Source organism: Podarcis pityusensis (genome assembly GCF_964106645.2).
Source record: "Podarcis pityusensis genome assembly, chromosome: 5".
Classification (NCBI taxonomy): domain Eukaryota; kingdom Metazoa; phylum Chordata; class Lepidosauria; order Squamata; family Lacertidae; genus Podarcis; species Podarcis pityusensis.
This window is the reverse complement of record NC_138032.1, coordinates 4041490-4069027: the sequence shown is the minus strand read 5'-3', so window position 1 is coordinate 4069027 and position 27538 is coordinate 4041490. Positions and strand designations below refer to the sequence as shown.

At 47.3% G+C, this 27538-nt stretch overlaps 2 protein-coding genes across 2 annotated transcripts in view; both read right to left on the bottom strand.

Annotated features, from left to right (window-relative positions):
- Window positions 1-13449, bottom strand: part of PSMD1 (proteasome 26S subunit, non-ATPase 1) — an 85625-nt gene extending 72176 nt beyond the window's left edge. The window contains exons 1-9 of the mRNA XM_081007402.1: window positions 13268-13449; window positions 10403-10446; window positions 9146-9219; window positions 8731-8900; window positions 7540-7745; window positions 6413-6556; window positions 5206-5432; window positions 3672-3735; window positions 1382-1510 (exon numbers count right to left, since the gene is read on the bottom strand). Of these exons, the coding sequence (XP_080863528.1) occupies window positions 1382-1510; window positions 3672-3735; window positions 5206-5432; window positions 6413-6556; window positions 7540-7745; window positions 8731-8900; window positions 9146-9219; window positions 10403-10446; window positions 13268-13283 (1074 nt within the window). The 5' untranslated portion in view covers window positions 13284-13449. The remainder of the gene's footprint in view (window positions 1-1381; window positions 1511-3671; window positions 3736-5205; window positions 5433-6412; window positions 6557-7539; window positions 7746-8730; window positions 8901-9145; window positions 9220-10402; window positions 10447-13267) is intronic.
- A 5369-nt stretch (window positions 13450-18818) lies between these two features.
- Window positions 18819-27538, bottom strand: LOC308478157 (uncharacterized protein C2orf72). The gene is made up of 3 exons (XM_081007538.1): window positions 26768-27538; window positions 21468-21584; window positions 18819-19780 (listed from the first exon to the last, which is right to left on the bottom strand). Exons 1-3 carry the CDS (start codon window positions 27381-27383, stop codon window positions 19689-19691), a joined length of 825 nt encoding a protein of 274 aa, XP_080863664.1. The 5' UTR covers window positions 27384-27538; the 3' UTR covers window positions 18819-19688.

The window sequence follows — 27538 nt, the reverse complement described above, 5'->3', positions numbered from 1 at the left end:
TTCAGAGAGGTTGATTCAAGGCTGAATATAATCTGCTAATGTCCATTGTTAAAAAATGCTGAACTTGGTTCCTTTGTTAACTGTCACATACTAGCCAAGCAGGAATAGTATAAATGGAGAGAATTTGTGTAAGAACTTAAAGATGTTATCCAACAAAGTACTGTATTTACGTTCGCAGAAGGACTTCGGGCTGCGCAGTAGAACTAGACATTCTGCTCCACATGCCCCCCACCCCAAAAAATAAAAATCTGTTATGGGTTTACTCCAACCTTTTACAGCAGAGTTGGGGAGGGTCTAAGAGGAGTGCGTAGGGACAGGGGAGGAAAAGAGACCCTTGCACTAAGGGAACAACTTCATTGGAGTCCTCAGTTCCCCCACTTGAACCCCCTTTACTCTTGGATCAAGAACCCTCCTTGTTGCTATTGCATCTTAGCTTCTTCTCTTCTCTGCTGGGACAGCTCATTTGGGGTAGAACTTTTTAAAGAAATCTCCTTTTGCATATTACAATTACCTCTTTTGTGTTTTTCTATATACTATGCTGTCATACCACATTTTGCTAATGTGCAAATATTCTTTGAAATTTTGAAGTAAATTAGTTTTTAATGATAATAATAATATTTTATTTATATCCCACCCTCCCCAGGCTCAGAGCGGCTAACAACAGTAAAAATAACACAGTTTTCATAAAATCATAATCAACTAATTGGAATACATTCTAAAATCAATTCAGAGTCAAATTAATGGCAACCATTGGGCAAGAGTTCTGTGAGGATTACCAAAGGAGGGAGTCAGGCTGCGCCCTGACCAAAGGCCTGGTGGAACAGCTCTGTCTTGCAGGCCCTGCGGAAAGATGTCAAGTCCCGCAGGGCCCTAGTCTCTTGTGACAAAGCGTTCCACCAGATCGGGGCCACGGCCGAAAAAGCCCTGGCTCTGGTTGAGGCCAGCCTAACCTCCCTGTGGCCCGGGACCTCCAAGATGTTTTTATTTAGAGAATGTAAGGTCCTCCGTGGGACATACCAGGAGAGGCGGCAAAAGGCCTTTTGCTCAAGTCTTTATTAATTTAAATATTCTCAGCATCATTCTGCTCAAGAGCCCACAGTGCAGAACACAGAAGCACACTTCCTTCATGGGTTGTATTCCTTTACATTTTACTCAGAGTACATCTGTTGGAATTAACAGACCTAACTTTGCCATGTTCATTAATTTCATTGGGTCTACTCTAAGTAACGCTGAGCTGGACACAACTCCTTATACCGTATTAAATAGCTAGCTGGTAACGTAATGCTATCGAAATGTTAAGATGAATTATTCAGCCTCAAATCCAAAATTATCTCCCAGCGCTTGATGAAGCAAGCCCACACAAATCATATATAGGCCTTACCTTTGTGTTTTTTAGAATCATGAGGTCTGTGTTGTTGTTTCGTATTAAGAACTGCAGGTGTAACTCAATGGCCATTTCACCACTTAATATTTTAATCATTTTTGGGATCTGATCTTTCGACTCTGGGTTCTTCGTATATGCACATGCAGAAAAAGACAAAAAAGATTACTTTTCAAAATCCCAACAAGTATCTCAAAACCCCAGTAAAACCTTATCAGCCATGGTCGCTTTGGCAAGTTTACATGTACCAAGTACAGCTAGATTTATTTTGCCATCTCCATCAGTATTCATGAGATTTCATCCTCTATATTCATTTATTGTAAAATAAATAAATAAATGTATATTTAAGTATATTTCTGTAGAAAACATCCCACTGAAGTGACTCATAAACTACAGCCATAACTAGGGGTGGGAAGACTTTGGGCTTGCCAGATCTACAGTACTTTGTATTCACTAGAACCCCAAGACAGAGCTAGGTGCAAAACAGATACAGGTAGAATTAAGAGAATAGGATGTCTCTTGTGTGTGTTCTAAGGCGAAGAGTTTGCTTTCACTAACAGGACTCAACTAAGCTCACAGTACTTGCCTTCAGAATTCCATTCCTATTAGCTTTTTTCATTTCACCAGCCAAATTTAGGTAGGAAAAGTAGTTTTGTTATTTCCATTGCTAAACAACCAGGAACAAGAAAACCTTCACCAACTTCTGCAAATCCTGCAGGGGGTCTACTAGTAGATCCCAATCTACTTTCTGACCAACCCTACCTTAAGCTAATCCCTCTCAATTCTGTCTTTTCAAATTGCATTCCAGCATTAAGTTGAGGAATACCTCTGGGATAATTTCTGTATGCGTTCACCTTGGTAGCGCTTATTTTTCACAAAGGAAACAATTCGAGACACACTTCTTCCCAAATGCTCACTCAAACAGCATGGAATCTCCACTAATGCATGGGATCTCTACTTCTTCACTTTTTTTTTTTCTTTTTAAACATTTGTATATGCTTGAATGGGATGCGGGTGGCGCTGTGGGTTAAACCACAGAGCCTAGGACTTGCCGATCGGAAGGTCAGAGGTTCGAATCCCCTCGACAGGGTGAGCTCCCATTGCTCGGTCCCTGCTCCTGCCAACCTAGCAGTTCGAAAGCACGTCAAAGTGCAAGTAGATAAATAGGTACCGCTCTGGCGGGAAGGTAAACGGCGTTTCCGTGCGCTGCTCTGGTTCGCCAGAAGTGGCTTAGTCATGCTGGCCACATGACCCGGAAAAACTGTCTGTGGAAGTGGACAATCGCCGGCTCCCTTGGCCAGTAAAGTGAGATGAGCACCGCAACCCCAGAGTCGGTCATGACTGGACCTAACGGTCAGGGTTACCTTTACCTTTACCTTTTACTATCTGCTTGAAGGTCATTTAATTTTCTTGCAACGTCCACACAAGCAACAAGAAAACCTCCACAATTTGGAGGAAATTTGCACTGTGCCCAGAAAATGGCCTGGGAGCACCACGGTTGTAGGAATTACGGTACTGAAGCCAAGTCAGCGCACACTTGAACACTGCCACGGATGGAGGCCAATGGAGAGCCCCATATAAGACTGACTCTTGTAAGAGGAAAGCGGCATAAAAAGCCCTACATTTAGGGTAATTTCTTTTCCTTTCTTACCCTACTGTATTTGGTGCTTTCTCCTCCAAGCGTCACAAGCAGCTGCAAAGTGCGACTTTTTCAACTTAAATATTTACAACTGCAATCAATGACCAAATAAGGCATTATTTTGTTTCCTACTTTCAAGGGCAAACCTTTATAACACACACTAATGCACTGAACAGTAAAACAGCAATAAATCTTTACGTGGGCTTCACAGGGCAGCTCTGATCTTTTATTGTTGGAAAAACACGCTGCATTAAGCAAGCATTCCATCCCTGAAAGATATGGAATTAGTAACTCTCTCATCCCTAGAAGTCACGGTTATCTGAGGGTGATCTGTTGCATAGGTTCTGAAAGTAGTAAAATCACTGCAGCCAAAGTCAAGTTGATCTAGGACTATAACCCTGTGATTGTGTGCTTTGGGGAAGAGAGTATACACCGTGCTCCACAGCCTTTCAAGGCTGCAGTGAGACAACTGTGCAATGCCTCTGCTTGCTTTATAGTTGGGTCTCTGTTTTATAGCAAAATACGCAAGGATGTTGTGATTTTAATAATATTGTGCATTACCCTGAAGCCCACAGGATAAAATGCAGTCAAGAAATCTTATGAAATAAACAAACTATGCATCAAGGATGCTTTACACACAGCAACACTTACGGTTTGGACAGCCTTCACTGCAGCAACAGGACTATTTGTCTTTTCTTCTGTCTCCATGGTATCACTATAAGAAAAGAGAGAGGAAAACAGTCTAACTTGCATTGTAACCTATGCCAAAACTACTGAGAAGGGCACAGGAATCAATAAGGTAATGAACATTTCATTTCACAGTCCTAACGCTTCTACAAGTCTCCACACCTCTTAAAGCAAGAGAGAAAAGGCAACGGTGTTTCTCATGTTCACAACTGAGGCCAGTCAATACAGTCAGCAGAATCAAATGCTGAAGCTTTTTCTGCATTTGACCACTGAAGATTGCAGTTGTGGGAATACATATTTGAATCCCCACCCCAATAGCAGGAGCATGCCTTTCCCTTTACGTACAACTTTGCAAGGCTGAATCCATCTCCCTTCTGTGCTCTTTTTTTCTATAGGGAGCCTTAAAAAAAAAGAGGCATATATAAACACCGACAAATGGGAAACACTGGCCTGCGAGCGCTCTGGAAGTTTATTTCTAAGAGACACATAAGCCACAGTCACAACTAGTGGTGGGGAGACTTTGGGCTTGTCAGATCTACAGTACTTTGCTTTTCAATAGAACTGTAGGAGGAATCTATGGCTATCCGGGGGGGGGGGGGGATGGGACGACTCAGTATCTTAAACCAAACTACAAGTTCCAAGATTATTGCTGGAGAGGCGGCACAATTTTGTTGTATAGATACAATGACTGAAGGACCTGTTGATGGCATTTTACCATTGCACTGTGGAGAGTGTATTAACTTATGGTCTGTGTGTGTGGTTTGGGAACTGCACGGCCAGGGAGAACACAATGCTGTCCAGGGTTGTAAAGACTGCAGAGAGAATAATAGGGTGCACTCTTCCCACCTTAGATCAAATCTATGCTGCCAGGTGCCATAAGAAAGCTGCAGAGATAGTGCAGGATAGTGCGCACCCCAGAAATGATCTCTTTCAGCTTCTGCCTTCTGGAAGAAGGTACAGGGTTATAAAGGCCAGGACTAGCCGCCTGAGAAACAGTTTCTACGCAAATGCAATTCTGGTTCTAAACGCAGCATAAGGGGTCTCTATAGTATAGTGTATTTTAAAATGGGGTTTTAGAGTTTTTAGGGGTTTTTGAATGTTTTATGTAGTTTTTATGTAGTTTTATGTAGTTTTTATGTAGTTTTGTGGTAGTTTTATGTAGTTTTGTGGTAGTTTTATGTAGTTTTTCAATTTCATTGTTCTGCATGGGACAATGACAATAAAGATATCGTATATCATCGTGTACGGTATTTACATACACTCAAGGGAGAAGGTAAGTGCACAGGGTACAACTGCTTGGTCCTCTTCTCTTTAGTTCAAGAAGCAGATTCCCTGACATCTAACCAAAACCCACCCTGTGATCTGGTTAAATCCCAAGGCTAGCTCTGCCATACACCACATTGGAGGGCAATTCACCTTGCAGCTCAGCACCTGACAGTATTTGTGTCTTCAAGCCACATGCCATCCATTTGGATGCCTCTCGCACAAGCTCCCTTACCCTTCCTTCTCTGACCCTGGGACAGTCCCTGTGTTGGTTGATCCAGGCACAGAATGAATAGGGGTGCCAACAGTGCGGAGGTTCTGGATAACGGAAGAGAGGAACTGCTGGCTGGCACTTTCATACAAGTCAAAGCAGATCTGGTAAGCCATGAGAAGGTTGTCCTCCTTGACCAGCTTCTCCAAGATGTCGCTCACAGCCTGCGGGTCATCCAAGAAGATGAGGCACTGCGGGAGAGAGAACAGAAGAAAAGTCAGAGGATGTCTCAGCACGGAAGTAGGAGTTTCATAAGGCCAATGATTTCTCACCCATTCATTATGTAAAATTTACTAGAAACATGTATCTGATCCCCATTCCCAATGAGCTCATGTTAATGTTTGGAGTGGGGGGTGTTCCCCATTTCTATGCTTTTATGGGCATTATTATAGTGCTTCCTGCATGCCATTGAAACCACTATAATATACCAAACAAGTCCCTGAAATAAATCTTCCTCCCTTCCTCTTTTCCCCTTTGTACACCTTCACAACAACTCTGAGGTAGGCTACACAGAGATAATAGTTTTGTTCCACCCTCTCAGCTTTTGGGTTGAGCAAAAATGTAGAGTCCAAGGGTTGAAGATGTTCCTATCATGCAACGGAACCCCCCTGAGATTCTCTTCTTCCACATCTTCCCTGAACCCTCCCAAATCTGCTCTGAGAGTTCCCCCAATCCTCCCGCGTCGTGGCAGAAGCGGAAGCCATTCCACTCATGCAGTGACTTCGCTAATTCCACCCCAACCCTTTTCACTATCCCACTCCGGCTTCTTTCAAGCACTCATTCGTTAAGAGCATTAACGACCAAAAGGGGGGGAAAGTTTCACAACCAAAACAAGTTGCCAAAATACATCAAAACAGCTGATGTGTTTCTAAAGCACTCAACACAGTGGGTGCTTCAGCTGAGCCAAGCTACATCAGTTGTTGTGAGTTTCTCTTGAACCACAGGCCAAGGGGCCAGAAGAACATGGAAGAATTTTAGCAAGCAGGTCCCAGTATGTATCTCTGTTAATTTGAGTTAGCAACCACAATTTTCATGGATGATGTGCGTCTTACATCCCCCCCCCCCCAACCTCTTCTTCCAAAGGGTGAAGTACGCATACTCTCCTCTTCCCCTGCTCCCAAGGCAAACTAGCATGTGGTCTGTAGCCATATGTACATACATAGCACGTTACCTGGCACACATTGATGAAGTCAGGTTTTTCTAGGTTCATGTAGATTTTAACCAGAACTCTCAGTACCTGGTTGCGGAATTGCTTATTCTGCATCAAAGACATGCAGAGTTTTAAGCTGTACGCCAGCATTCCAGGAACATCATTCTGCCATGAAAGAAAATATTGCTGTAAAATTATTTTTCACAATTGTAATTTATTTTTTACCCATGGCTAACAGGCCTACCTCTTATCTTCTTGGAGGGTCATGAGGTGGAGAGAGACAACAAATAATGCAAATGTGACAAAAACTAATCTGGCTAATCAACCCAAGCAAGTCTCACCAAACCGGCTTCAGTAATACTGAATGCAAAACATGAACACAATCCAAATTACTGGAAAGTGTACCTCATTCTATATCTCACTGCTGAAATGCCTACATACAGATAGGCAACATTTTGAGAACTGGCACAGCATAGTGCCCAAGACCATGAGCCAAGAAGTCTCATTTCAACTAAAAGGCTGCTAGGTGGCCTTAGATAATCCACTCCTAACTTCTAATTGGCACAATCTATTTGCCACTTTTGCCACCAAACTTTGGTGACATTGACAAGAAGAGCACCATCTTTTGCTCTAGCTTGGAGCTGAAGAGACAAGAATTGTGCAGCACAGTTGTTTTTGAGCTTTGAAGGACACAACACAACTATGGAAAAACTCTCTGACTTGTTCGTCAGCTTCAATCTAGAGATGAAGTCTGAGGTTAGGACCTCTTGCACCATCAAGTGCTAAAGCAAGCCTCAGCCTGTTCTCTAGGAGTCAAAGGGGAAAGCTGGAGACGACCACCTCAGCAATGGGTGGCCTTTTGAGTCCCAGGTGCAAAAGCATCCTGTGACATCCAGCACCAAGCCTGGAACTGCAGAGGGGGCAGTTATGATGGGCTTCAGAGGGCCTTGAAGCTAGGCAAGGGGTGCAGAGGGCTGTCCCTTGTGTGGAACTACACGGCCAATATGAGGCAGGGGATGAACAGCCCAGCCCTCTGTATGTCTGCTGAGGAGCAATTCCCACCGAAAGCTATTCTCAGGTAAGCATGCACAGGACTTCTGTTTTAGGGTGTGCCTGTGTCAAACATAACGTCCTGTGCTTTCACCCACCGATTCCAAAATGGTTTTCTCAAAGACATCCAGCCTGCGCGTCTCCAAAGCAATCCCAATGGCTTGCTTGTATTTGTGATCATCTAAACAGCGCTGGAACATCTTGTTGACAATTCCTTCCAGACGCGGATCCACGGCCTTCTTTGCTCCCTCGGCCAGGTCGGCATTTTCCACACATTGTTTGGTGTAATGGTCAATGCACTTTGCTGGGAAAAGAAACGCACATGCTCCCTGTTCAGCTTCTCCAACTGGCCCAGTGTCACAATGTCAATACAGTGGACGCTCGGGTTGCGAACGTGATCCGTGCAGGATGCATATTTGCAATCCGCAGCGTTCGCAACCCGCGTCTGCGCACGCACAGGTTGCGATTCAGTGCTTCTGCGCATAGCACGATTTAGCGCTTCTGCGCATGTGTGACCGCCGAAACCCGGAAGTAACCCGTTCCGGTCCTTCCGGGTTTCGGCCGTCCACAACCCGAAAAAACGCAACCTGAAGTGGTTGTAACCCAAGGTATGACTGTATATCCTCAGGATGAATAATAATAATAATAATACAGTAATAAATATAATAATAATAATAAGGATGAAGTACTAACACCTGTCAAGTTAAAGCTGAAATTCAAAGAAACTTTCATCACAAAATCATTTATTAATTTAACAGCACTGTAGGACTAAGACATTTATTTTCCTCTGATTTGAAGAAAAAAACCAAAAATCCTGTGCTAAGCATTCATGGTTTCATCCCATGCAAGATTCTGCACGTGCTTCTTTGTACTGGGTGCAAAAGTTGTATTCTGTGCAATCTCAGCTTTCATTATTAAAAACAAAGTTTCTCATCTTGCAAGATTATTTGTAGGATAAAGTGCCACAGCATAGCTACCTTTGAAGATCTCATGCTCTTCAGAACAATGTTCTGCTATATGCAGAAATTCCTTCCACTCTACTTGCAAAGAGTCCGTTACTCACAATATTCTGCCCCTTGCACCAACTGACATAACATCTAAAACTGGATTCCAAGTAAAAACTGCAAGTTTGTTTCACCACATTAAGCAAATTTACATTTAAATAAAGCAAACACTTCTCTTTCAAATCCTGGAAACCAGAACTTTGCCAAATCTGTATACTCCGTTTAGCACATTGCCAAACCAGGGTAGTCAGCTAGAATGTTTTCCGATTCAGAGCCCAGACTTACCAATGATCGTCTCCACATATTCTGAATTGTCATTGACATTGAAGAGGTTGCCTGCTCCCAGGGCATAGTTCAGTGATTCTTCAAAGGCTCCCAGGTGATAAAACACCTTTGAAGCCACCAAAGCAGCAAATTCACGACTCCGGAAGCCAACATCTTCATACAGGATTTCACTATAGCAAATGCAAGGGAGAAACCATCAGCTGTCATGACTGACTCCTTTAAACAAAAACCAAATTTCACATATCAACTAACGTCCTGTGGATTATGGATATGCAATTCCTAAACCAAGAAATTCAGCTTATGGAATGTAGAATCTAATTTTTTTTCTATTAACCAAGAGATAAGACAGGTGCATTTCATCCTTGTGCTCTGAACAGAAAAACCAGCCTAATGCCAGAAATAATTTTTTTCTTACATTTTGTCCACTGACTCAGAGATCTCTGCCCAGAAGTCATTGACAACAGCATTCAGTTTCTGAAGAGCAAATTCCTGCGAAAACCGAGAATTAAATTATTAGAGCTCTGCCCCCAGAATCCCACAAGTGCAGAATTGTGTAGCATAGATAGGTCTTAAAAGTATAGCCATCTCTACCATGTAGTTTCCCAAAATAACTCTTACATTTACCAGCTTACTCTGTAATATCTGTCTAGAAGGATGCAGAAACTAACTTCTGTGCACAGTGATAAGTTGGCCCCACTAAAGGAATGCAGGCAGGTGGCAGAGAATTATTTGACTACTTCCAGGCCACTTTTGCATGTCTTCGTCTGACTTAAAAGGCAGAGTGCCAAGCTACCTTCTCCCAAATAGTGAACTCAGTGTGGCTGAGTAAGTAGAGAGTATAAAGCTATGACTACTTTCCTTTTACTTAGACCAGCTTGCTCACCATGGACCGGGGTCAGCCCTGCTTTCTTCTCAGACTAGGGTTTTACTTAAAGCTTAAAAATACCCAATGCAGGCCAAACATCACTGCAATCCACCAACATCTGTTTCTTCTTGAGTGAGCGTTGTCTTTCCTGACATCATTATGTTTTGGCTAACCATGTTATAAGCTGCATGCTGTAAGAATGGCTGAGCTGTCAACTAAATCATTGCAATGTTTAACAGAATGGCAGTGTACTGCATATAATCTAAATTAACAGTGCTGCTTGGAACCTGACAATGAGGATACTAATGGCTGCTTCAGATGTTAACTTTAAAAACACAGAATTTTAAGAACTATGTCAACCTTAATGACCAGCTATGCATCAATTATATGCCAAGTTTCAACTACAGTCGTACCTTGGAAGTCGAATGGAATCCATTCCGGAAGTCCATTCAACTTCCAAAACGTCCGAAAACCAAATTGCAGCTTCTGATTGGCTGAAGGAAGCTCCTGCAGCCAATCATAAGCCGCGGAAGCCCTGTTGGACATTCGCAAAGCGAACACTTACTTCCAGGTTTGCAGTGTTCAGGAGCCAAAACGTCTTAGTACCAAGACGTTTGGGATCCAAGGTATGACTGTATGTGCTTCTCCCATTCTCTGTTTTACCACCTCCGGAATGGAACGGATGCAAAAATGGCTCTTACCTAACACTTTCTCAATTGCTTTTCCTGAAAAACAGGATAAAAGGATAATCCTTGACCCAGATACCTGTATGAACAAGTGTGTAAAAACAAAACCTTACACACTTACCTTAAGTTCTGGCTCTTCCTCATCAAGCAGTGAAATAATTCCAGCTACAAAAGAAAGGTCATGTTAGTCATCACAGAAATCAATGCAGAACTGTCACAGCAGATTCTACATCATACAACCCATTTTGGTAAACACAAACACTTTTTAATAATTAAGGGCATTTGTGTCTTAAAAACTACTCCTGCATAAAGCACACTGGACTTATGACTGCCATCCTATGCACATTTAAATAAGAGTAAGCCACACTGAACCTAGTTTTAGGGTGTCAAAGAGGACATTTCAACGGCACTTGCATAAGAGGCAATCTGGCGGGGGGACTGTATTTCCACTTCTATTTATTGCCATCTAACCACATGTCTTGCAACAATAATTTCCCAATGTGGAAAGTAAGCAAGAGCCTTGAGGCTGCTATGTGGGGCTACTTCTCATGGGCAACATGAATGACTAAAGACATTTCAACTATTGGCAAAGTGTTGTAAATAGCTCCGCCCTGTGGCAAGAAAGAATTGCAACCAAGCAAAACAGCAGTACAAAACTTGCATGTTTTGCGTTTTCCTTCCTACACAAGCAGCTAGCATCAGGGCATATGAACAAGAGGGCTAGTAAGTTCTATGGGTGAAGTCTGAAAACCTGTTTGGCAGTCATTCACTGTACGGCTCCAAATAAATACAGTAAAATCAATAACAGGAGAGGGAAGCAAATACGGTTAAATGCAAACCCCTCTTCCTTTTCCCCCCCAGAGCCTTACTGCATATTCCACAATGCACATCAAAAATATAGTCCCAAATAAGCTGAGTTCTGACCACTTAGAGTTCTAAGTGTTCCCTCAGAGAGCAACAGAGAAAAAGTGGATAGTAGGATATGAAAATGTATGGCAAAAGCAGAAACTGATGGCCACCTCTCCCCATCCACTGTTCCTCTGTGGTTCATCATCTGCAGAGATTTTCTTAAAAAACAAACAAAAATCCCCTTTAGCAATTAATTACCCCTTTCCCCCAATCCTTAGAGACAATTTAAAAAATAAGGGTAAGATTCAAAACAAGAGGGCCAGTGCCTCTACATTCCACTACCCATCTCTAGGGGCTCTTTCTGAACACAATCAGTGCCTGGCAGACACTACTCCAGTCATGGCTAACATTTAGCAAGTGTGAGTGTTGCCTTCTACACTTCTTTTTCAGAAATGTCTCTTTCCCCACACCCCTCTCCATATAAAATCATTCCTTAGAACTTTTCACAGTTGAAAACAGAGGCATTTTGACACCTGCAAGACCTGTTTTATGTCCACATGCATGTTTACGTGCACATGAACAGTCAAGACACAACGGTCCTGCACTCAACTACCCACAACTACAGCACACATACCAACTCTTGTATGACCCTCACTCACCTCTGGAAATTTACAGTGTGGAAATTAAGCACCTCACCCATTTTATCCTCACAACCACCCTACGAGGTAGGCTGAGCTGAGTGACAGCAACCAAGCATCACCCAATGCACTTTGTGGCTGAGCCATTTTAAACACGGGTCTCCCACAGTCTAGCCTGACACGCCAACCACTGCCCCACTGCCCCAACAGCTGTTTTGCCCAGAGGCACCCACTGGAGTCTTAACTACACATATTACCACCTAGTGCATAGCCTAGAACTCAAAGACGTTTTAACTTCCAGGGTCCTGAAGCACCTGAATAAGCCTACCATGTGTGTCAACATGCCCGATTTCCGTTGTTGCTTAAAAATATACATTTTGTAAGGCACCCAACATTCACCCCCAATAAAAGAACAGGGGCAGTGACTCTGGCACAACAGATATACGATATCTTTATTGTCATTGCCCCATACAGAACAATGAAATTGAAAATCTACATGAAACATTCAAAAACCCCTAAAAACTCTGAAACCCCATTTTAAAATACAATATACCATAGAGACTCCTTATGCTGCATTTAGAACCAGAATTGCATTTGCGTAGAAACTGTTTCTCAGGCGGCTAGTCCTGGTCTTTATAACCCTATACCTTCTTCCAGAAGGCAGAAGCTGAAAGAGATCATTTCCGGGGTGCGCACTATCCTGCGCTATCTCTGCACCTGGAAGCATAGATTTGATCTAAGGTGGAAAGAGTGCACCCAATTATTCTCTCCGCAGTCTTTACAACCCTGGACAGCATTGTTTTCTCCCTGGCCTTGCAGCTCCCAAACCACACACACAGACCATAAGTTGTCCACACAGGAAGGGCCCTGCTGCAGGATCAGGCCCAAGGCCCATTCAGTCCAGCGTCCCGCTCTCACAGCGGCAGACCAGATGCCCAGTGTGGGAAACCCGCAAGCAGGTCCTGAGCGAAAGAGCAACTCTCCACCGTTTCCACCGTTTCTGCTTTTGTCTGCGGAGGCAGAGCATAGCCATCCGACCCATTAGCCACGGACAGCTCTCTCTCCTCCCCCGTGAATCGCTGGCCGCCGCCGCCGCCTTCCTGCGGCGGTGAGTTCCCCCGGTCGACTACGCGCAGGAACCTCCCTCCGCCCTGAAGCTCCCGACGCTCAGCTTCACGAGAAGCCCGCGAGCGACAAGTCATGACAGGAAGGCGGCGAGGCAGAGGGGGAAAGGCCGCTCCCAACGGAGACTCCTGCGTGGCAGGGGGTCAGGCTAGATGACCTCCGGGGGTCCCTTCCGGGCCTGCGGTTCTAGGGTTCTAAGGGCAGCGGGCAAGAGGAAGAGGAGCGGGACGAGGAGCCGGGCAGTGGCCCCTCGGGCTGGGCCGGGGCTCCCGGGAAGCGGCTTCGGGCCCTGCCTGACTCAGCTGAAAAGAAGCGGCCGGGGCGGGGGGGGGGTTCTTGTTTCCTCCCGGCGCCGCGCATGCGCGCTCCCTCACCGGCCGAGGTGATCATGGCGTCGCGTGTCCCCCGCCGGCGTCTCCGCTGAGGGAACCGGGAAACGGCGGGCGAAAGGGGTGAGGGGGAAGACCTTCCGAGACCGGCGCTGCCTGCCCTGCTAGCCCGTGACCAAGCTCCTTCGCCGCTTCCGTCGCGTCCTCGAGCCGCCCCGGAAGTGACGGGATAACAGCGAGCCCGCGGGGCTCTTGCCCCGCCCCGCCGGGCTTCGAAGGCCCCGCTCTCCTCGGCAACCCGCGCACGGGGCTGCCCGCGCGGAATGCCTGCTTCGGGAGGAAAAGGCGGCGGCGAGGCCTGTGGAACCGGGGGGGGGGGCGCGGAATCTTCCCGAGGGCGATGGGGAAGGAGGGAAAAGGCGACCGCGGGAATCGGGGCGCTGTGGCAGGTCAGGCATCGGCAGAGACACCCAAGCGCCTCCCCGAGGACCCCTCCTTCCTTATGCATCACCTGCCTGTTCTGCTGCTCAGAACTGGAAGTCAGGGGGTCGTGGCCACGTGACCCGGTCAGGGCCTTTGGGTGCCCCCCTCGCCTGCCCCTGCCAGGCAGGGAAGCTAGAGCATGGCTGGTGGGGCAGCCGCCTTGGGGCAGCACCCGAGGGGCTGCAATGTGTTGCAGGGCTTTGTCAGTGGTGGCCCCTCAAGGATGGAACTCGCTTTCTCGGCAGATATTGTGATAGGAATTTTGAGGTTTTAGATATATGTTAAATGTTCATAAATGTACCAACCAAGCACATAGATAGATCAGCACAGGAAGACCGACCTGGAACCATTTTGATTTTCAAACTGTCCCAAAATGAGCAAATGTTTTCTCTGCCAGGTCAAAGGAAAATGGAAAAGCCTCCCCATTGTCTTTTCCTTCACAAATCCTGTCTTAAGGAAGAATAAAAAAAAAAATCCTTCCAGTAGCACCTTTAAGACCAACTAAGTTAGTTCTTGGTATGAGCTTTCGTGTGCAAGCACACTTCTTCTGTCTTAAGGGTATGTCTGTGTTTGAATAGGGTGTGAGCCTGTGACCTGGCCCAGGAACTAAGTATTTATCATGACAAAAGAATGGCCGGGCTCCCCAGGTAATCCAATCAAGTAACCTGCCAGACAGGAGATAAACGACAGGAGAAAAACAACATTCAAATTTCTGTTTTAAGACCGCCTTTTCTGTGATGTAGGTGTGATGTATCTGAGGGGTGGTCTTAGGTTACACCCCTTCTGTGATGTATGTATGATGTTTCTGGGGGTGGTCTTGATCTACAGGGTGGCAATTTCAAAAGTATAAGGCCTCGCGTGCCATTGTTCTGAGTCCTCCTCCTTTCCTGCGTGTGAGGGGAGCACCCTGTTGCAACAATTCAATAAAGATCAGGCTTACTAACTGCTTTGCTTCTCAATATTCTCTGGTTGGCCTCTCCTACCAATAGGAAACCTATGTAAGGACTCTATATGGGCTCTTGGATACCCCATAAGGGAAAAGGGCAATTGTTGCATTGCAAAATCATACAAAAATTAAAGGTAAAGAGTCAGGAGTGTGGACAAACAAATAAATCCCTCCTTACTCTGGAGTAGTTGCCTTTGGCGATATATTTTTGTATGGCTTTGTAGTGTGCCAGTATATCACTACCCTGTATATTGTTTGTCGATGTGCATAGCATGGCATTCATTTATTGTATTTATAGTGTATCTTTTCCTCCAAGGAGCTCGAGATGGTAAACGCCACCTCCCCATTTTATCCTTGCAGCTCGATTAGGATTTGGGGTTTTTTTGGGGGGGGGGGAGATGTGCATATAACCTTTATTCTGTAAACTGCCTTGTTATACAAAACATGGTCAAGATATGCTTTAATAAAATGAATCAATATCAATAAAATAATGAGCTTCCAGGAGACAGGATTTAAGATATCAAAAATTTTTATTACATCAATTATTCCTGCATATAAAACCCACACACCAAGTTAAATGTTACATAATACTCTGGCTGCAATGACAAACTAAAACAAAACAGAGAAACCTAGTGCCATCATTACATTATTAAAAAGGGGGGAGGGAGTGGGAGGCAGAACAGTCATATAGCCAACCTGAAGAGCTATGATACTTTAAACAAGCATGACTTGCCTCAAAAAGATCTGGGAGGTGTAGTTTGTTAAACATGCTGAGAGTTGCTAGGAGGCCCCTATTTCCTTCACAGAGCTACAGTTTCAGAAAACAGAGAATTGTAACTTGTGAAGGAAAGACGAATCTCCTCGCAATTCTCAGCACCCTTAACAAACAGCTCCCAGGAATCTTTGGGAGAAGCTACAGAAGTGGTATCGTAGTGCTTTAAATGTATGGTCTGAATGTAGCCTTAGGATTCTCTGCCTTTCTTACCTTAATCCACATTATTTTGTCTTATCGTGCAATTCATGCTTTCCCACTCACTGTTCAAAACCCTTTAAAGAACACAGTGCACCTTGCCTAGCATGAATAACTAGCATATCAGAATTAAATAATTCTAGCACTCAAATCTATTTAGATTTGGAACATGCAAATTTATTCTGGCATAAACCTTTGTGTGCCAAACCCACTGGGCGAGAAACACAGCCGAATTCCTCAGCAAGGTCAAGCAGCACAACTGATGGCAGTGTGTGCGCGCGCACGCACGCGCACACCAGGACTTTGTTGATGAGCTCACTCCTGATTTGCAGGGAGTTTGAGTCAGCTTCTCCATATGGATCAATAGCTACAAGAATCTGTAGCAACTGTGAATTTTATTCAACAGATTAATGGCTGGAACAACTTAATTCATGGTTAGTGCAACTAAAACATTAGTTGCTTTCATCTGCTTTGTAATACACTTAAGTTTTGGGGTTTGACAAAAATAAAAATGGCATGACTCTTTTCGTACAGGCAGATGAAACCTTTGGAATGGACACTTGAGTTTGATGGCAGTTCAGTTACATTATGAAGCATAGCAGCAGCCCTTTCGAACGAGCTAGTTGTGTGGTTGCCATATTTTTTTGTTGGCAGGGCTTCTGTGCCTTTGACACCTGCAAGGACAGGCAGAAATAAAGCCGGGCTGGTTTTCCCTCACTACAGAAAGCAAGGAGAAGTTTTATCTGGTTGGTTTCTGTGTGTGCACACGCTTCGTGCAACTAGTAAGACAAACAGGAATCCTGTTAGTGGGGAGGTAGCAAGTGGAAGCACTCTCTGCTGGGCATGGCAGCCTTGTTCTATATCTGTTTGCACGGCAGTTGGAGGCAGGAAGAGTCCTGCCAAATTCAGCCGTGACGCCCAAATCCTTACACATACAGGCACACTCAACATCTGGACCTATTGAGGTGTGCAGGAACAATGTAAAAAAAAACCCTTCTACAAGAGGGGCCACACTGTTCAAATTCAATTCCTCAGGTATGCATTGGAGAGCTTTCTGGACTGGGGTCCTCCTTAACCCACCTTCACCCTTCCACATTCCCTCATTTCAACTTGCACTGTCTTACTTGTGCTACTTACCCTCCTCTTGAGGTAGGCAAATGTTATCCTATTTCAGCACATTCAAGACAACTGAGGTACAGAGGAAACCAAAGGGACAGACCTGCAATTCAGGGGCAGAAGAGGCTGCTCAAAATCCTGACTTTCCTGAGCCATGCTGCTGTTCACTGCAGGACTGGGAGATATTCCAGCCTGGGAACTTCCAGATATTTTGAATTACAACCCCCATCAACCACAGCCAACGTGAAGGTAAGTATTCAGGAATATTTGTAGTCCGCTGTTCACCCTGAGGGTCCTAGGGTCGACAGATAACACAGGGGTCGACCAAGTTTTTGTGGCTTGGGCCAGTCCACAGTCCCACAGACGCCGCAGTGAGCCGGAGTGTGCACGCACGCATGCACAAACGCTATTTCCGGCGCTCCTTCTGGCGCAGAGGAGGCGTGCACAGCTTCCCATTGGCTGCAGGAGCTTCCTGCAGCCAATGGGAAGCCAGCCAGTGTCGTGGAAGGCGGTCCCCGCTCTGCTTTGTGTCGGTTTAGCGCAGCGCACGGGAGCCGACCAAACGGGCGGCAGGGGTCCATAGGCCGGTTAAATGACCCCCATGGGCTGCTTGTGGCCCATGGGCCTTAGGTTGCCGACCCCTGACATAATACATCGAAACTGAAAATCAACAATTTAAAATGGGCAGCCTAAGAACAGCAGACAAAACAAGCAGTTGTAGTCCAAAAAATCTGGAAGGCTGCAGATTGGAGCTGGCTATCCCAAGGCATGCTTTGCAAATAAAAAGACCCAACAGCTATGGACAGCAGCCCATCAGCGTCTCCTAGTCATCAATGCCTCCATGGAACTTGTAAGGCAGAGGGTACAACGGCCGACTGGAGTTTGGCCTGGCGAACAAGTAGCAGCAACCCTATTGCAAATTTTGTGATGTTTCTCTCCCTCTCAGAAGTCTCTAATGGAGGTCAGAGAAAGAACTCTGTTCTGCTGTCACCATCGGTTTAAAAATGTGATGTTGGCTGCAAAGGAAGTTCCAAGGCTTTACTTTTCTGCAGAGTTTTTCCCCTCCTCGTTTTGTGAAGTTCATTAGCAGCAACGAATAGATGCCAGCTGAAAATACATCTAGCATTAGCCAAGCTTGGTGGTTTCAAAGCTTTTAGCTATGTTTACCAAACACGCTAAATTAGGTCACTCTCTCGTCTAGGGCATCGGGGGAAACATTCCAATACAAACTGAAAATGTGCCAATGCATTAAGCCTAAGTTGCAAAAGAAAGCTTCCCCTGAAAGTTTTGTCAATTCTAGATTTCCCTGGAAGCCCCCCTTACAGGTTAATTAACATAAATCAATATAATCTCCAGCCCCATCAGAGTTTTATAGAGAACCCAGAGAGACAAAATAGCAACGAAGGCAAAACAGAAACAGTAACATTAGTCAAACGTGATATTTAGGCTGCAATGCACGCTTACTGCAGAGCAGGGCCCACTGAACTACTCCAGAGGGTTGCACTGTAAAACTTGCAGAACCCATCAGGTTAAAAGAATCCATTAACTGAGTTCTAATACTGAGGAACACACTTGCTGTGTCCTTTACTGAAACATACACATCACATATGATGGGATGCAGCTGTTTGGAATTTTAGTGTGTCTTGCTGCTGTTGCAATTTTACATTATGGACTACTCACAATATTATTTAAAAAAAACCACCCACATGTCTATAGTACAAACAGTTCACAGTGAATTTTGAAATGTTAGGCCAGGAGAAGAACTGCCTTTTGGAACAATGGTCTATCCAGGATCCCAAGTAAAGCACGTCAAGCAGCTTCATTGCCAAAAAGAATTATTTCCTCTCTCCTTCTGTGCTGTGCTTTCAGCTCTGGACCCCCCATGTCGGAAAAGGCACCTGTTACAGGAGCCTGCAGCAACAAGGCCTTTCTAGTCAGTGCTTGCAGTGCAAAAGAAAGTCCAGCAAAGCTTTCTAATGGAACCGTTTTGTGCAGAAGAGGGCGACAATTTTCTTCCAGTTTAATGGGTGACAGGTTTGGGGGGCTCCATCACATTCTTGTGAATACTGGGGGGGGGGGGGTTGCCTAAGCTCTACTAGTGTTTCCTGCCCCTGCAGGCCAGTCCCTAGAACACCATGGTCTGGGAGAATTGTAGGACAATTGCAGGACAGGAGGACAGATCCCAAAAGGAACCCTTCTAGGAACGCTCTCCCAGGATGAGAGTAGATGCAAAAATATATACGTTGGGCTTCGTTTACTGCAAATGTACTTTGGACTCTAACCGTACTAGATCCAGAATACAATACAACTGTTATCACAACCACAGAGAAGAGGCAAGCAACAGCTGCCCAGATTTCTACATATTCCACTAAGAATCTGCTCAGATCCTCTTTGCGATGGCAAGCACAGTTCAAGCTGGAAAACAGGGAGAAGTTTTTGGCTTTTTTAAAAAAAGCAGCACCCGAGTCGTTCCTCTTTTTCCTCCCAAGCATAATAAATTCTCAGCCCATAAATACTTCCTCACCATACATTTCACATTTGAAGGTAGTTATTTCCCAAAGAAGACAATTAAAACAGTTACCCAAAAACTGAGAAGCCACCGTCAGTAATAGCAATATGCTCCCCGACTAGAGGACAATGCCCGCCACTTTGCGTGAAAATGACACAGCCTTTTGAGTGGGGACGTCAAGGATTTGATGTAGTTCCCATGTAATTCTTCAGGCTGAAGAGGTCACCCATCTTCACTTGGCTGAGATTAAGCAGAGCTGCTTCTGGGCTTCTGCTGCGAAGTTTCTTGGGAACAAACAAAGGCAAAGTAGCTCCTTTAAAAGAGCTAACAGATGCTCCCCCCCCCCCAAAAAATGAGCCCTTGATGCTTTTCCTACAAGGCAAATAAAGGGCAGCTCCTTCAGTCCGATATAGCAGCAAAGAGAAGGTTCCTCCCGGACTTCTTAAGTGGCCGCAACTCCACAGGCCTCTTCACAGTTCCCGTTGGGCTCCAGGTTGGTCAAAGATACACCTTCTTCTGGGTCTTGCAAGGCATCTACATTGGGGGGGAAAGGAAAACCGATTTAGAGCGTCTCAGTTACAAAGGGAAGACCATCACGGTTTCCAGTCAAAACGAAGCCAAGGAACTGAAAGGGAGAGTATTGTAACGTGGCGCTGAAAATATTTTAGGCTATTTGACAAATGTAGGTTGCAGTTATCTGCACTCTTGACCTTGAAGGGTAATTGAACGCAGAAAGTAGCAAGACGCAGAATTGCACGGTTTCATCGGCAGAATGTCCTCCCTCCGTGCATCCCCTAAATTTGTCTGGCAAGCAGAGCCGTCTTTCCCATAGGGCTTAGTGGTGCGTTGCGCCAGGGCGCCGGCCTCTCAGGGGCGCCCTAGCGATTGAGGGAGCTGCGCGGCTTTGCCGGCGGCCTCCCCTTTCCCTGCACGCCCGCCAGCTGCGCCCCACCAACTATAGGGCTGGCGGGCATGCAGCTTCCTTCCCAAGCCTCCGCAGGAGGAGAACGATTCCTGCAGAGGTCATTGTCCTCCTGCTGCTTCCTGGCAAAAGGCAGTACACAGCCTTTCTGGGCTGCCTTCTTGGGCGCCATGACACCGGAAAGCACGTCCGTCAGCACGTTTTCCTGCTTCATCGCCATCACCCCGCCGGGGATCGGGGCAGTGGGGGAGGCAGAGGACATTTTCTATCACCCCCTCCCTTGTTTTGGAGTTGCCGGGGGGGGCACCGGAGGGATCTTTGCACCACAGAGCTGGATATGCTTAAGACGGCCCTGCTGGCAAAATCTCTCCCTCCCCCAAACTCTCTGTACACATTCCTGTTTGCAGATATCCTTCTTAAACCTCAGCACCTAAATTGGCACACAGTCCCAGACACCATGGGGGCTAGGAACTTTAGTAAAGGTAAAGGGACCCCTGACCATTAGGTCCAGTTATGACCGAGTCTGGGGTTGCAGCGCTCATCTCGCTTTACTGGCCGAGGGAGCCGGCGTACAGCTTCCGGGTCATGTGGCCAGCAGGACTAAGCCGCTTCTGGCGAACCAGAGCAGCGCATGAAAACGCCGTTTACCTTCCCGTTGGAGCGGTAGCTATTTATCTACTTGCAATTTGATGTGCTTTCAAACTGCTAGGTTGGCAGGAGCAGGGACCGAGCAACGGGAACTCACTCCGTCGCGGGGATTCGAAGCAAAGCGTATAATCAGCCCAGGAAGCTTGGCTTGGTTTAATTGGTAAGGTAAAGGTAAAGGGACCCCTGACCATTAGGTCCAGTCGTGACCGACTCTGGGGTTGCGGCGCTCATCTTGCTTTATTGGCTGAGGGAGCCAGCGTGCAGCTTCTGGGTCATGTGGCCAGCATGACTAAGCCGCTTCTGGCGAACCAGAGCAGCGCACGGAAACGCCGTTTACCTTCCCGCCAGAGTGGTACCTATTTATCTCCTTGCACTTTGATGTGCTTTCGAACTGCTAGGTTGCCAGGAGCAGGGACCGAGCAATGGGAGCTCACCCCATCGCGGGGATTCGAACCACCAACCTTCTGATTTGCAATCCCTAGGCTCAGTGGTTTAACCCGCAGCACCACAGACCTGCAAACCAAAATCAGGAATCTAATTCTGGACTTCACATGGGATGACACCCGTGTAACAAAAGCTGCGGCGGATCAGCCGTCGGATCCCACGAGCTGCCTCCCCTACTGCATGACAGAGCCCTCAAGTAGACCTGACCTTCGCTGGAGCTGCTGGGTGCTGCGTCCGAACGCCCATCCTTCTGCCAACTCCTCCGAGCCCAAGGGATGCACTGCAGGAAGGCAGGGATCCTCTGCTTCTTGGCTTCCGCCCCGTCTTTGGAATAAAGAAGAGAGCAAGAGGTCAGGCCAGATGTACAAAGCGCAAACCTCCCAGCAGATAGAATAATCTGGCTCAGGAAGATCTGCTTTGCCAAATCTGGAGTAACACTCCAAAACCCCCAGGTGCAGTTAAGGTGTCCTGAAGCACAAGAAGAGTCCTGGTGGATGAAGAGAGTGGCTCATTCTGCTCTCAGATCAGCCAGCCAGTGAAAGCAGGAACTGAGTGCTTTCCTTTCAAGCCCTAAACAGCCTCGGTCCTGTATACCTGCAGGAGTATCTCCACCCCCATCATCCAGCCCAGACACTGAGGTCCAGCTCCGAGGGCCTTCTGGCGGTTCCCTCTCTGCTAGAAGTGAGATTGCAGGGAACCAGGCAGAGGGCCTTCTCAGTGGTGGCGCCCGCCCTGTGGAACGCCCTCCCATCAGGCAAGGCAATAAACAACTATTTCACTTTTAAAACACAACTGAAGGCTGCCCTGTTTAGGGAAGTTTTTAATGTCTGACACTGTATTGTTTTTAATATTCTGTTGGAAGCCGCCCAGAGTGGCTGGGGAAACCCAGCCAGATGGGCGGAGTATAAATAATAAATTATTATTATTATTATTATTATTATTATTATGCATGAGCACTCTGGCCATTTGTGATTCCAGGGACAGTGCCTCCAACAGCGGAGAGAGAACACAGCCATTGTAGCTGCATGGATTCGTGGGAGTAGTTGTTTGGGGGGTGCTGAACAACTTAGGTGCATCTCCTAAAAAAAAAAAAACAGCTCAGAAATTTTGGGGGACCCGCTAAGAGAAGCTCAACAACTTTGTCTCCCTCCCTGCAAAAGGTCCTGTTGTCTGATCCTTTAAAGCCATCCAGGCTGGTGGCTATCTCTCCACAGCCCCAAATCATAGAATCATTGAATTGTAGTCTTGGAAGGGACCCCTCGGGGTCATCTAGTCCAACCCCCTGCACTGCAGGAGTCTCAGCTAAAGCGTCCCTGACAGATCCAACCTCTGCTTGAAAACCTCCAAGGAAGGAGAGTCCACAACGTCCATTCCACTTTGAAACAGCTCTCACCGTCACAATGTTTTTCCTGATGTTTAGTCGGAATCTTCTTTCTTGTGACTCGAAGCCACGGGTTCGAGTCCTACCCGCCAGAGCAGGCGAAAACAAGCTTCCTCCCTCCTCCATGTGACGGCCCTTTAGATATTTGGAGATGGCTATCATATCTCCTATTTCCCAGGCTAAACATACCCAGCTCCTTCAACCGTTCCTCATCAGGCTTGGTTTCCAGACCCTTGATCATCTTGGTCTGCACACCTTCCAGCTTGTCAACATCCTCCTTAAATGCTGTAACCTTTCCCCATAGGGGAGCTGCCCCAGTCCCTTGGATCATTTTGGGTGCCCTCTTCTGGGACCCAAAGCAAACCTGTCCAGAAAAGAGGCTGCCAGCTGTATCTCTGTGTACAATCCCCGGAAGAGGGAAGCAAGACTAGAAACATTGTAAAAAGGTAAAACCCTACTGGGAAATGATATACAATGAATTGAAGAAAACGTCGAAAATAACTTTTGTAAAAGAAACACCCAGAAGCCTTTTTGTTAGGTATTTTAGGTCAAGACATACCAAAAGAAATGAGGACTTTGTTTATGTATGCCACTACAGCAGCAAGAATGTTGATTGCACAAAACTGGAAGACTGGAGAAATACCAACTAAAGAACAATGGCAAGAGAAGTTGATGAACTAGGCAGAACTGGCAAAAATGACAGAGAAGAGAAAAAGACAACAGAGACTTTGAAAAAGACTGGGAACCAATTATATTTGCAGAAACAAAGAAAGTCAATAGACTTGATGGCAGGATTTAAATAAACATCCACATTATCAGCATTAGAAAATGTTTAGAAGATACTGAAATATGATGGTGTATTTACTTTTATTTTTTATGTTTTTAGGCTTGATGTTATGCTATTAATAACTTTTTCTGTTGAGAGATAGCAAAGCGGCTGAAAACAGAAACAAACCAGAAGCGCAAGTTGGGGGAAGCCTTGGAGGGGAGGGAGGGAGGAATATATAGTAAACGTTAAGAATTTGAGATGTATGTAATGAACAAAAAAGAAAAGTGAATATTTTTTTTTTTTAAAGACTATAAACATGACCGGGGGGGGGGGCAGGTGCATGCTTCTGCTTCTCTCAGAGTAAGCGCTACTGAACTCACTGGGAAAGTGAGTAAAGATGCGTGGGATTTGGGCCCAGCAGAAAGAAACAAGATACCTTTCCTCTTTGCAGCCGAGGCGGCCTGGAATGACCCCAGGGTCACCTTTAAGAGGCTGGGAGATTACCAGCCTCCGTCCTGGAGGATTAGAGTAGTGTGGCAGCCAAGGATGTGGCTGGAGGGGCCGGAAGGCCGTTCGCGGAGCAAGGGAACTGCAAACCTGCCCGGAGAAGCGGAATCTCCAGGCACAGTCCTTCTTCACGCAACACATGATTAATCTATTGAACTCCCTGCCCCTGGAGGAGCCACCAACCAAGATGGCTTTAATAATAATAATAATAATAATAATAATAATAATAATAATAATAATTTATTATTTATACCCCATCTGGCTGGGCTTCCCCAGCCACTCTGGGCGGCTTCCCAAAAATATGAAAATACTGTAATACATCAAACATTAAAAGCTTCCCTAAACAGGGCTGCCTTCAGATGTCTTCTAAAAGTCTGGTAGTTGTTGTTCTCTTTGACATATGGTGGGAGGGCGTTCCACAGGGTGGGTGCCACCACCGAGAAGGCCCTCTGCCTGGTTCCCTGTAACCTCACTTTTCGCAGCGAGGGAACCGCCAGAAGGCCCTCGGCGCTGGACCTCAGTGTCCGGGCAAAGCGATGGGGGTGGAGACGCTCCTTCAGGTCTACTGGACCGAGGCCGTTTAGGGCTTTCAAGGTCAGCACCAACACTTTGAATTGTGCTCAGAAACGTACTGGGAAACAATGAAGATCTCTCAGAAGCAGTGTTATATGGTCTCGGCGGCCACTCCCAGTCACCAGTCTAGCTGCCGCATTCTGGATTAGTTGTAGTTTCCGGGTCACCTTCAAAGGTAGCCCCACGTAGAGCACATTGTAGTAGTCCAAGCGAGAGATAACCAGAGCATGCACCACTCTGGCAAGACAGTCCGAGGGCAGGTAGGGTCTCATCCTGCGTACCAGATGGAGCTGGGAGACAGCTGCCCTGGACACAGAATTGACCTGCGCCTCCATGGACAGCCATGAGTCCAAAATGACTCCCAGGCTGTGCACCTGGTCCTTCAGGGGCACAGTTACCCCATTCAGGACCAGGGAGTCCTCCACACCTGCCCGCCTCCTGTCCCCCAGAAACAGTACTTCTGTCTTGTCCGGATTCAACCTCAATCTGTTTAAAAGAGGATTAGACAAACTCAGCAAGGAGAGGTCTATTGATGGCTGTGCTCTGCAATCAAGAGGCAGCAACGCTTCTGAATCCCAGTTTCTAGAAATCTCAGCAGCCGGCTCCTGAGTTCGAATCCTGCTTGCCGGTTTCCCACAGGCAGCTGGCTGGCCACTGCGAGAGCAGGATGCTGGACTTGATGGGCCAAAGGGATATTCCTGCTAGATCAAGCCAATGCTCTTATGCTAGACCTCGCAGGGTTGTCGTGAGGAATGAATGGGGGGGGGGGAACCACGTGGGCCACCGTCAGGGCCGGATTTAGGTTTGATGAGGCCCTAAGCTACTGAAGGTAATGGGGCCCTTCATACCTCCAGCTGCCCTTTGAGAATGACAAATTGTCACTGTTTTTTGTGTTGAATATATGCTATACGGTGATTGATGGTCCTAATAGGTATCTCAAGCCATTTGCACATAACAAAATATGTACTTTATCAAAGTAATTGTTTTTCATCTTATATTTTGGAAATGTAAAGTAAAGTGACCCCTGACCATTAGGTCCAGTCGTGGCCGACTCTGGGGTTGCGGCGCTCATCTCGCTTTATTGGCCGAGGGAGCCGGCGTACAGCTTCTGGGTCCTGTGGCCAGCATGACTAAGCTGCTTCTGGCGAACCAGAGCAGTGCACGGAAACGCCGTTTGCCTTCCTGCCAGAGCGGTACCTATTTATCTACTTGCACCTTGACGTGCTTTCGAACTGCTAGGTTGGCAGGAGCAGGGACCGGGCAACGGGAGCTCACCCTGTCACGGGGATTCGAACTGCCGACCTTCTGATCGGCAAGTCCTAGGCTCTGTGGTTTAACCACAGCGCCACCCGCTGTGGTTGTTATTATTATTGTTATTATTATTGTCTTGAGAGTCCCATGGACTGCAAGAAGATCAAACCTCTCCATTCTGAAGGAAATCAGCCCTGAGTGCTCCCTGGAAGGACAGATCCTGAAGCTGAGGCTCCAATACTTTGGCCACCTCATGAGAAGACTCCCTGGAAAAGACCCTGATGTTGGGAAAGATGTTCTCAACGCTACTTTTGTTGTTGTTGTTTAGTCGTGTCCGACTCTTTGTGACCCCCTGGACCAGAGCACGCCAGGCACTCCTGTTTTCTACTGCCTCCCGCAGTTTGGTCAAACTCATGCTGGGAGCTTCGAGAACACTGTCCCACCATCTTGTCCTCTGTCGTCCCCTTCTCCTTGTGCCCTCCATCTTTCCCAACATCAGGGTCTTTTCCAGGGAGTCTTCTCTTCTCATGAGGTGGCCAAAGTCTTGGAGTCTAGTTTGACCAAACTGCGGGAGGCAGTGGAAGACAGGAGTGCCTGGCGTGCTCTGGTCCAGGGGGTCACGAAGAGTTGGACACAAAACAACTACAACATTATTCTTATTATTACTGTTACAGTGGTACCTCAGGTTAAGTACTTAATTCGTTCCGGAGGTCCATTCTTAACCTGAAACTGTTCTTAACCTGAAGCACCACTTTAGCTAATGGGGCCTCCAGCTCCTGCTGTGCCGCCGGAGCACAATTTCTGTTCTCATCCTGAAGCAAAGTTCTTAACCTGAAGCACTATTTCTGGGTTAGTGGAGTCTGTAACCTGAAGCGTATGTAACCCGAGGTATCACTGTATTGTGATTGTTTAGCTGATGCGTAAATCCGGCACGTCCACGTGGAGCTACCTGGGCCAAAGAGAGCTGGGTATAAATGCAAAGAATAAATAAATCGGGGCGATGGCTGCCTGCCCCGCTGCGCTCACCTGCTCGGAGCTTCAGGGCGGCTCTCAGCGCCCGGCAGGCGGCGGCGCGGGCTTCGGCGGCGCCCTGTCCGGCTCCGGGGCTGTAGGGGGCGGCTTGCAGGGTGTCCAGCTCCGCCGGGCGCCTCCTCCGGAAGACCTGGCGGAGCAAGGCGTCGAGCTGCAGCCGGGCGCCCTCGGCCTCGCCGCCGCCCAGCACCACCACGCCCACCACCCCGGGGCGCGCCGCCGAGGGCAGCCGGCTGCGCACGTCGCGGAGGATCTCGCGCAGGCGGAGCCGCTCCCGGCGAGCGCGCAAGGGAGGCAGTGGCGCAAGCGACGCCTGGCGGAAGAGCACGAAGAGCAGCGCGCACGAGGAGCGCGCCGCCGAGCCCCGGCCGCCCAGGCGCACGCGGACCTTGCGCGCCCCTCCGGCGGGAGGATCGGGCTGCGCCTCCGGCTCCTTGCGCGGCTCCGGCTCCGGCTCGGCGAAGAGGTCCCGGGCGAAGGTCTCCAGCAGCGCCCGCGGCGCAGGCTCGCCCTCGCGCGCCTCGCCCACCAGCAGCAGCCGCGCGCGCCCGCCCGCGCGATCCACCAGCGCCTGGAACTCGCGCAGATGCGGCGCCGGCGGAGGATCCATGGAGAGAGAGGCCGGCCGAGGACCAGGCGCCGCCCGCCCGCAAGCTCAGCCCCCGGCCGGGAAGGAGGGTCGCCTGGAGTCGCCGCAGGAACCGCCTCTCGGAGGAGGAGAAAGAGGACGCTGCCAGCCAGGAGGAATTCACCTTTTTTTTGCTT

Excerpts from the sequence above, each read along its gene's own strand:
- LOC308478157 (XM_081007538.1), bottom strand. The coding sequence starts at position 27,383 with ATGGATCCTCCGCCGGCGCCGCATCTGCGCGAGTTCCAGGCGCTGGTG. Across the intron at positions 21,585-26,767 it reads CGCCCTGAAGCTCCGAGCAG|ACGGGGCGGAAGCCAAGAAG; the intron begins GTGAGCGCAGCG and ends TTTATTCCAAAG. Across the intron at positions 19,781-21,467 it reads ACCCAGCAGCTCCAGCGAAG|ATGCCTTGCAAGACCCAGAA; the intron begins GTCAGGTCTACT and ends CCCCCAATGTAG.